Here is a 10,525-nt window from a genome sequence, read left to right on the forward strand (position 1 = left end):
TGTGCATTGTTTATATCCATGTTTATTCACTCATGTTTCTGTGCTTCAGTTGGCACATTGCTGCCTATGTCCCTGCCCATTAAAGCCAGTAAACAAAACAAGTGCCCGCGAATAAAAAAAACAAAACATTGGCTCCACAGCGCTGCTAGTGGCCAAAAAAAAAATACAGATGATCAACATTTTTCATCAGCTACTTGTTGTTGTTTTGCTGTTGTTCCTCTGGAGTAGACGCCACTGAGAGATGGAGGGGGAACCATTTCTGAGGACAACAGATAAAACATTATTTATGTTTCAGGGACTTTTCTTAATCAAAATAGTTGTCATGACTCCTAACAGCGTCCTTCACGGTCTCCTTTCTTTGATTTACTGCTAAGAAAGTTTCTGAGAGCTGCGATTGTTGATGAGGTTTGAAGTTTGTTTTTCAGTTTGATGTATCGCATAATTTGGAAAAGAGCTCTTTAATCTGCTCATTTTCACACCTTAAATCTCTTTTTTTTGTTGTTGTTGCTTTGATTTATTCACAGGATCCAAACCGTGTCTGACAGATGAGGCCTTGGTAACTATAACACTGTGGTCGGGCCTGTTTGCCGCGTCGCCATCGGGAGGCACCTCGCTTTCATCCAACACCAGAGAGCGACCGATGAGGCGCTGAATGATGTGAGCTGCTGTGGAGACCCTGAGGCACCGATACAAAACCCTGTGCCGAGTATGGCTGCAGGAGCTGCTGTAATTTTAGTTGCAGGCTGACATTTAAAGCCTGCGAAGGATCTACATGCATACAGGACGACTGGCACCTGAATTTACAGTCTGTGTTCTCGTTCACGAAGAGGGGAAGGCCTCAGGTACATTTATTATAAAATTAGTTATTATACTTATAATCTGATATAATTGCTGTTTTTCTGTTTTTTGATTTAGGCTTTGTGAGGCTTATACACTGGGAATGCTGATTCATTTACTTAGCTCTTTAAAAAAAATAAAAAAAATCATTGTAATTTTTTGCTTAATGAGAATTCCTTAATTCTATTTTTATGCAGCATAATAGTTACTGAACTGAAAAGGTTTTAAGGATTACACTGCACCACATTAATTGTTAATTTGTGACATTAAACCTGTGGTTAGTCGGGAAATACAAAATTAAGCAACAAATGTACTTAAAACAACAGAATTAGGTTTTGGGATTTTTTTTTTTTTTTATTCAATTAGGATATACATCTTTTTAAATTATTTTCTTTGATCAGAACAGAAACAATGATTGACGTACAAAAATATAAAGAGAATTATTATGAAGTGCCTCGATGCCACATATACAACAGGAAAATATTTTACAGTAACAAAATCAAGTGTTAGAAAACACACAAGTATCTCACATAAAACCACCACGATATTCATCTTAAACATCCAACAACTTTCTCATCATTTTCTGACATTTCACGGACCATCAACACGTAGCCAAAATCCAACATCCTCCCAGGAAACTTTACTGTTTCGTATAAAAAAAACAAAAACATCTCCAGAACAATCCTCTTAAGAGCAGAAGCTCTTTACGTCGCTACTTACTCTTCCCTCATTAAAACCCAGCACCCGTCCCACAGTACTGATGCACTGCCTCAGCTTCAGGGCCTCCCGTTGTTTCTACTCAAACTCAAATTTCAAACTGTGAAATAAAACAAGAGCTCAACTGAAGATCAGGAATACACATATGCAATGAAATATAACTGATATCTCAGAAATTTTGAGGTAAAGTCTGAAGTTTCAATATTTGCCTTGTTCAATCATCTAAATATATATTTTTATATATAAGACAGACACATAAAGAAGTGATGAAAAAAAAAGACATCTTCAACACGGAAATCTAGTTTGGTTTCACTGCTTCACTTTTTACATGTTGGGTGTTTTTGATCAGAAACTCATGTTTAACATGTGAAAACTGTGAAACACCCAGCTGCTCCAGCTCTTCATAAGTTCAAGTGTTGTTTACTAATTGGAGATCTGCACAACTAAAAGAGGTTGCATCTCATAAACTAGTTCTCATAGAGAGATGGCTGGTTATTAAACATGAGACTGTAAATCTGATTCAGTTCTGGCACAACATTTGAGATATTTTTAATTAAATGTCACTGAAGTATCAACAAATTCCTTAAAGTTATGCTCATGAAGTCATGCTCTAAGGCTACATTAGTTTCATAAACTGTAATTTTTGAAAGTCACGCAACAATTAGTGATGCTGCTGTTGCTGCATGTTTACATCTGTTTGTTTGTTTTATTACTTAAATGACAGAATTTTTTTTCCAGCAGAGACTTTACTTAAGTTTTGATGGTGCAACATAATTGAGTAAATCACAAGTTTAAAACTAACAGCGAGTTACTTCATGCACAAACTTAGTGATGGATTTACAACCAGCTGGTGCCATCTGATCCAGCCATGTTTTGAAGTAGAAACGGATTCGTTTGTAGCTCAAAAACCACGAGACGAACTGAAGCTGGAAAAGCTCCTTGTGTTTGTTTTTGCAGTAGACGTGTGAGTGCTGCTCATCAGTACAGTTTGCTCCGTACCGAGCGTCGTGGCAGAGAAGTGTCAGGTCTGTTTTTTTTGGCACCAAAGCGGGTTCAAATGAGCTGTTGCCACCAGTCTGAAAGGCCCCGTTCTCAGCCATCATGATGTGGTCCTGCACCCACACAGTCCTGATGACTTTTTAACTTAGCTGTTAAAACTTAACGGTTAAACTCTTAATAAATAATAACTAAGGCTGTTTTTCCCCCTCAAACTTTAACTTTGATTTTCACTCTGCACCTCCTGAATAGCAAACCAGAACCAGCTAACCAAAACATTTTCTTAACCAAAGTATTCACATTAACAACTGCTGTGATCCGACACGGCTGAATATAGAAAGGTTTTAGAGGGTATTTAAATGTCTCCCGGTTTCAGATATTCCCAAGACACTCTTTAATTGTGTTGTGTTGTGATCCTTCTTTTAATTAGACTTCAGTCTCTCTCGATCAAACTAGACAAACTGCTGTTTGAATGTGAGCTAATTAAAGCTGTAAAACAAAAAGCAAGTGCTCTGTCTCGGTGTGTGGAGTCGCTGGGGGAGAATAAACTGTTCAAACTGTCTTTGGTCCAATTTTTTCAGATGCAGTCCTGAAGTTCCCCGCCTGCGATGCCACGTCCTCCAAGAGAACTGCCGTACTTTAGAAAACAAGTGCAATAAAACCGTACTTAGAAAGCTTTGCATTGGTGTGACTGGGTTTGCGCAGGCTTGGCTGAAATCCACCACACGTGTCACCTCGACTTTTCCCTATTTACACATTAGACATCTACAATCTGATTGTCACCTTCACTGAAGTTACAATCCATCATGAAGGAGAGCAAAGGCCACCAATTTGTCAGCTCTTGTTTTAAATAAGACATGAACTGCTGAAGTGCAGCTTCAAACTGTCAGAGGACCAACACCTCTTTTTAAAGGCTGCGACAGCAGGAAATCTAAATACACTCAGGTGAAATGTCACTAAAGGGTTCCCAGAGTTTCCTCCATGGCCAGTAAAGATGAACAGAGCAGGTTTTTAGGGTCATTACTCGAAGTATTCCCCTTTTAATGTGGCCCTTTTCAAGTTCCTCGTCTTCAGCCACCAACATGATCACCAGGCAGGTCTCTTCCCGTCTGGGCCGTCTGGTTCTGGGCTCTACAGGTCCTCTGTGTAGATGATACAGGGACTAGTGTCCTCACTGGACTCCAGCTGCACCGTGGAGACGAACCAGCGGCGGGAACCCGTGGCGTTGTAGTTGAGCGTGGTGCGGTAAGTGTTCTTGGCGTGTTTCGGGTAGATGATGGTGGTGCTCTGGTAGCTGACGGGCCTCTGCCGGGGCTCCAGGTACACCTGGCTCTTGTAGCTCCTCCAAGTGCAGTTCCGCACCGCCACCACCGTCTCGCTGAAGGACGTTGCCGTGGGAACGGGTGCGCAGAAAACCCCGTCCCGGTAATGCTTGTCAGAGTCGTACTTGACCTCGGAGTTACACCTGGAAGGGAGGAGGAGACTGTTTAGAAACCCGTCTGAGGAATGATCACTAGGTGGCAGCGTTGAGTAAGTGAATCAAGCACCACACTGCAAACAATGCTTACTTGATTTCTTGCTCTGGTTTGGGTTTGACCTCGATGCTTTCTCCAAAGAAGACAGGGTACATGCGAGTCTTTGGGTCTGTTCCTGTGGCGTTCAGCAGCAGGTAGGGCAGCTGTGCAGAGGAAACACAAGAGTCACAGAAACATCCATGAACCGCTGAACTATTTGTAACCAGCCTGCCAACGTGTCCATTCAAAGAATTCCAGTAAAAAATCCCAGCATGGTCGGGGGGTTTCGACAGAGCCAGCAACCCAAATTAAAAACACTGCAGTCCCCACCCTCTCCAGGAAAACACACTCCTTGATCCTCCCTCATGAGAGCTCGCCCCGTCGATGGCACGGCTCTTACTCCAGCAACAATTAGGCAAGAATCACAGCAGTCGGGGCAACACTTCCCTTTTAATACAGATAATTACGCTGTGTGGGTCTGGCCAAAATGAAGTGTTGGTGGTAAATCTCTTTCTCACAAGCTTTCACTGCAGTTCAGGCTGGCTGGAGACGTGTGACCCAGACACAGCCTGTGACTGGACCCAAAATAGGCTGACAGATGTCGGGGCTCACAGTGGTTAAAAAAAAAAGGGAAAGGAAATTCTTTTACAAAAAGTAGGCCTCTGGAGCTGCTGCCGGTGAAGAGGTGATACTGAAGGACTTTTCTTTTTGGCCACCGGCCGCCAAAGAGAGGTCAGAGGTCAAGTTCAAAGCAACAACCCTACAGCTGGTAGAGATGCAGTGTGGAGACTGATATTGGATTCTTATGTAACCTGTTTGTATGTGTTTAAATGATCAAGGTCGTGTGTTATTGTGTGTAACATACTCTTGCAACCAAAACAAACCAGATGACTTCTGATGTACCTGATTTACCAAGGAGAGGTTCTAATACCGAATATAATAATAATTTTCATAATTGATTCATCTGGTTATTTTTTCAAATAGGATAAAATGCTCATCATAGCATCAGTCATCTTCAAATTACTTGTCTCATCTGACATCAAGACTAAAACTATTTATTTCTACTATATTTTCAGTTTAAGTAAAAAAAAAACAAGCAGAATTGTCTGTTATTGCTTAAAAATCAATTAAATAATACATTTATTGTCATAGAAGTTTATATGGTCTGTTTTAAGCGGAGTACCACACCAGAGAATATAAGATAAGATGCCAGATAAGCTGCTGATGACACGTCAGATATATTGTGCTCAACTACCTGTTTAAACCAGGTCTGTTTGTGTGCTGACCTTTGACCTCTGGGGCCAGAAGAGGACAAAGACAGCCGCACCAATCAGAAACATTGATACGGTGGGTTGCGGCTGACCGTTTTCTCTGCAGGTGCGTCTCCAAACACCGACCAGTCCGAATCAAATGGCAGAGCAACCACAACTCTGGCACCTCTCACATTACACAGGGCGGCTGTCACATGCTGCGGTCGGACTGCACATGCCACGGCAGCGGACGAGCAAGAACGGGCCAAGGTCACGGCAGATCACCGTGGAGCTCGTCTTACCTACAGCCTACGATCACCACCACACACTCTTATCTGAACGGTGGCTCTGAACCTGCACAGCTGCTTGTTTTGCCAAGCAGGACTGACAGAAGTTCAACAGCAGGCCGTTCATTTTCCGCCGCCGCTACTTCGTGTCCTGGAAAAAGGGTGCGTGATTGTCTTTCCTCCCCTGCTGCCGCATGGAGAGCATTCCAGGTATTTCTCTACGGTGTGTTCTGGCAGTTTCTGCAAAGCAAACACTGGTTTGACGTGGGTCACCTCCACGCAGCGTATCCCCCAGCATGCACACAAAGCATAACCCTCCCCCCCTCCCCCCGGAAGCACATTTCTGCCCAGGAGAAACAATCTGCAGCTGAGCAACCCACACAATGTACAATGTACAATGCAGAGCTACAGAGAGAAACGCCAACCCAAACACAGATTTCCAACTGCAGGCTGTTTGGTGCAGTGAAGCCTCTGACTTTACATCCTGTGTTTGCATGGATGTGAATGTGAGAGCATCAGTATCATCCGGTGGAACAGATTTAGAAAAAGTCATGAGATATGTCTCCTGCCTGTCCTCCTGTCTAATCCACCAACATTTAAACCACCTCCTTGAACCGGACATGAACAGAACCTTATCCCGTCCCGGAATATTCATGATTACGTGACCACGCACGTATTTTTCATGGGTCTTGTTCCTCTTGTAAATCTGTTCCCATGTAAAAAAGATGCAGGTATAAGAATAATTTTCCTGCATCTGCATAAATTTGAACCGTGTTTGAAAACAGACAGGCTGTCTGAGCATTAGTCCATGTTGAATTTAGAAGTGAGAGCAAACACTTATGCAATGGCCTGCAGCCACTCTAACAAGCCCCTGCACCTCAAAATAGAGCCTGGGGATTGTTCCTAGGTGGCATACAAAAACAACACAAAAATAGATTTTGAAAGAGGAAAAAACACACGTGAGGTGTCAGCTTGTCCTGACAGTATTCACGTACTCAAACAGCTCGAAAAACTCTTCTTCAGATGGAAACGTTCGAGTCTTTTGCAGACGGAATAACAAACACAAACTGGAGCGGCTCCTATTGAGACCGATCTTTAAAAGTGAAACCACAAAGCAGAGGAGTCCTTCTAATCTGAACTTCCAGAGGATTACGGGACCTCTCTCCTCTTTTTTACTTTTTTGTTTCGGGCCTCAGCAACCCAGCGTCACGCAACTCCCAGGATGCAGCGCTGCATTTCTGAGGCCTCCCTCAGACACTTTAAAAGCCACCCCAACCTGCGCAGACATGTTCTTAAGACTTTTGAAACTGGGAGTGACCTGGAAATGATTTTCAATCAAATCAGCCGTGTCATGTGTGACACACAGGTCATTGCAGGATGTGTCATTAAAATGCATTTGTCCTCTTACAGAGAAGAAAACACATCAATTATCATAAATATAAGTTTCTATGGAAATTTCTCATTGTTTACTTTTGTATGACTGTCCTCTGCAAAATTAGCACCGCAGGAATATTGCCTTGAGGTTACTGACTGTTTGTGTACAACTTTTGCACATACTGCTGAAACTATAATCTCAAGTTCTCATTCTCTTTTGACGAGTAAATTGCTGCTAATGCAGGAAGGTTTACAGGAAGTAAATAATGAGAAAATCAAAAAGTCTCTTTTTGCTGGTTTTCATGAGATCTGAGCAGGAACTGCTTCAGGCTAATAGATATATCGTGGTATTGTTACCAAAAGAGTCGTCACTGATGACTACCGACGCTACAAACACAGAACCAAATCAATAGGATCTGTTTGATACCGTTTCTATTGCAACCACATCGACACACATGGTGACGTGAACATCAGTAAATCCAGCAGGACGCTGGCCTCCAGATGTTGATGTATTTTTAGAGCAATGTAATGATTTATTTGTCATTCATTCTGACACTCTCGGATACCCTGCAGCTTTGTTTTGATACTTCCAGCTTTTCATTACAGCGACTTCTGCTAGTTAATGTACACAGATGGAGCAGTTAATGTACCCAGATGGAGCAGTTAATGTACACAGATGGACGCACGAGGGCCATCAGCAGGTAACGCAAACTATAAGGAAATATTCAACAGTAATCGCAAGCTTTCAAGTACTCGAGTTAATATTAAGGTATAAACTGACCCCAGGCATTATCATTATTCTGAGATACTGTGGAGTTTTATAGAGGAGGGACTTGAAAATCAGTGTTTAGTTAAAAAGCTTGCAGTCACAAACATGGACAACCTGTTGAGAAGGCTTACCACTGAACGTTGCTTCATTTAAAAGAGTCACAATTCAAACACATTAGGGAAGTCTTAATCTAATAAGCAACCAATTTACCAGTTAAAGCTGGTTTCAGCAGAGGACACAGAGCTGCTGCTGATGGCTCAGTTTAAGGTTTCGCATAGAGTGTCAAACAGTCTGGCTTTCTGTGTGTCACAAAGTTTGATACTGATTGTAACTTAATAAATATTTTTACTGTTTTCTAGTCAACATGACGACAGACATCACGGACCTTGAAGAAGAAGCCTGACTCAAACCTTTTCATGACAGTTCCCCATTCTGATAAAGAAACACACAAAGAAAGATGCAAACACTGTTTGTGCTGCAGTATAGAGAAAAAGAAACCTGATCACTAGTCCCTCTTAAAGTGTACACACCTTATTCAAATACATGCTACTGCAGTAAGTATATACTATTAAACTCTTCTTTTTTGTTGCCCCTGAAATCCACAGAAAGGACCCCTGGGAGTCCCTGGACCCTAGTTTAGAAACCCAGCAGGGCCTACCAACTCCCTGACCTTCATGACACCATGGAGTTTTGGGCCCAGCTGATGCACCATCGTCCAAAAGAAGGATTTTTTTTTTATTTTTTATTTTTTTTGATGATTATGTTTTTGTATATGTATTACTGTGAGCCAGTAGCATCTTCAGCATGAGTGCAACATCAGAAGTTTGCAACTGAGGAATTCCAGACAGAGAGAGAGAGAGAGAGAGAGAGAGCGAGAGAGAGAGAGAGAGCTTCCAGATGTTGTGTGAGGGGAACTGATGTGAAATCTGTTTCTGGCCAAACACTAAAATACTCTCAGATTTTCAGTTTCTCCCACAGCAGCGTCATCATTTCACCATTAAGTCTTTTTTTTTTTTATCTTTAAATTCACTGTGTCAATGACTTCAAAATGATTATGGACAGAACACAGACCCAAGTCACTGTTTCCACCTTACAAAATAGTGTTAAATAATACAGTAAGTACAGCGACGTGTTTCTCACCAGTTTGCCTTCTCTGCTTTCCTTTTTATAATATCCATGATGGCTTTCGACGGGCGTCGTGCAGCTGCCGGAGCGCGACTCGATCAGACCCGGAGAGAGTGAGCAGAAGGGCGGACTGGGACTGGGGGGTAAACCCGAATCCGGACTGTCGAGCAGTCCTTCCCGGTTCTTTCCTTTCAGGCTATCATCCATCGCTTGTAAATGTAGATGCCCCACCATTTCTGGGACGGCTCAATGAAAAAGAAAAACACCAGACGAAGTCTCACTGACAACTTCTTTCTCTTGAAGCGCTCCGAACTGCTGCGCGCTCTTGCGTCAAGAAACAATCCTGGACGAACTTTTTCAAGATGACTTCTGAAAGTAGAGGAGAGGACAGAAAATTATGAAATGGTACGGAGCTGTAGCCCATACTCAACAAACTAAACTCCACAAAGTTATAAGCCTGTACTTGTTTTCGAACTTTACTGTACCTGCGCGTCGTTAAGTGTCCACTTTAGTCCAGAAATATATTCCAAATATGAGTGAAATCTATAACAAACCTCAATAAAAACATCAAACTCAGCTCATATGTGAAGTGTTGTCTATTTCTAATTTAAAAAAAAAAAAAAAAACTAAACAAAAACGTAGTTCAACTCGCGCAAAAACAGAAAGTTGACCGTGCGTCTGGCACCGATCTGGATGAGAGCTCCTCTGCTCTGCTCTGCTCTGACTGTGTGTCACTGTGTTTCAGTGTGTGTGCATACCGTGTGTGCGCGCTCTCCACTGGAGAGCTCCGTCTTAATGATCCTGCCAGGCTTCTTTTCCGCACCTGGACCCAGTCCAGCCCTCATGATCTGTATCACTTCCATGTACAACCGACAGGGGCGAGCACGTCCTCGTCGCTCCTGCTGTACAGTAGACTTTGGCTGGGTGTCTTCAGCAATCCTGCTGTATCTTCCTTTGAACAAATGATCCTAAATACCTGCCGCATCTGCTCATTTACAGTTAGCAGGTCGTTAGTTGAACTATACCTGCTTATATCCTTTAGCGGAAGGTAGAAGGCTGGAGCATGTCCCAGCTGGCTTTACAACACCATAGCAGTAAGTTACTATATGATAATGGATAATTTTTACATTTGTGGTTATTAACTACATAAATATGTTACTAGTTAGTGGTCAAAAGTGACTAAACTATTATAATTACTATACTAATAACAGCAGTTACCAATAGTTAATTAGTAATTATGATCACATATTCTGTTCTGATAAGTATATCATTTTCAGTTAATATACATCACCGTTTGTGGTATGCTAATTACTTGGGAACTAACAGATAATAGTAATAGCCTATTAGCGTTGATAATTAGTAGTTTAACCAATAGAATTAGCTATTACTCAAGATTTTGTGAGCCATTTTATTACTGTTTACTTGTAATCTGATTTTTTTTGTTTTGGAACATTTGTAAACACATTCACGCTAAAAGAAGGATAAACATTTTGATGACTTGTGGAAATTTTTTTATTGACTTAATATTTCATGAAAAAAGAAAGATTTTTTTGAACTTGTTGAACAGGAATCTGTTGGAGCCAGAGTTTTATTTGGAGCCAGTCCCAGGTGGCCACCAGCGGTATTGCACTTCAAGGCACTTTTGCATTGGCTTGA

The 10,525-nt window shown here is 41.9% G+C and overlaps 1 protein-coding gene across 1 annotated transcript; it reads right to left on the bottom strand.

Annotated features, from left to right (window-relative positions):
• Nucleotides 1–1,175: 1,175 nt before the first annotated feature.
• Nucleotides 1,176–9,617, bottom strand: rflna (refilin A). Its single transcript, XM_069138535.1, has 4 exons — nucleotides 9,355–9,617; nucleotides 8,885–9,238; nucleotides 4,119–4,228; nucleotides 1,176–4,015 (listed from the first exon to the last, which is right to left on the bottom strand). The coding sequence occupies exons 2-4, from the start codon at nucleotides 9,101–9,103 to the stop codon at nucleotides 3,682–3,684; spliced, it is 663 nt and encodes a 220-aa protein (XP_068994636.1). The 5' UTR covers nucleotides 9,104–9,238; nucleotides 9,355–9,617; the 3' UTR covers nucleotides 1,176–3,681.
• Nucleotides 9,618–10,525: the final 908 nt, after the last annotated feature.

The sequence above is a fragment of the Embiotoca jacksoni genome, unplaced genomic scaffold (genome assembly GCF_022577435.1).
Source record: "Embiotoca jacksoni isolate LCO1_2020_lvr unplaced genomic scaffold, fEmbJac1.0.p SCAF_8, whole genome shotgun sequence".
Lineage (NCBI taxonomy): Eukaryota > Metazoa > Chordata > Actinopteri > Embiotocidae > Embiotoca > Embiotoca jacksoni.

What these genes read in the sequence shown, in the direction of transcription:
- rflna (XM_069138535.1), bottom strand. Translation starts at nt 9,103, where the DNA reads ATGGTGGGGCATCTACATTTACAAGCGATGGATGATAGCCTGAAAGGA. An exon ending in AAAGCAGAGAAGGCAAACTG is followed by an intron (nt 4,229 to 8,884) that starts GTGAGAAACACG and finishes TCCTCTGCACAG; the next exon opens with CTGCCCTACCTGCTGCTGAA. An exon ending in AAACCAGAGCAAGAAATCAA is followed by an intron (nt 4,016 to 4,118) that starts GTAAGCATTGTT and finishes CCTCCCTTCCAG; the next exon opens with GTGTAACTCCGAGGTCAAGT.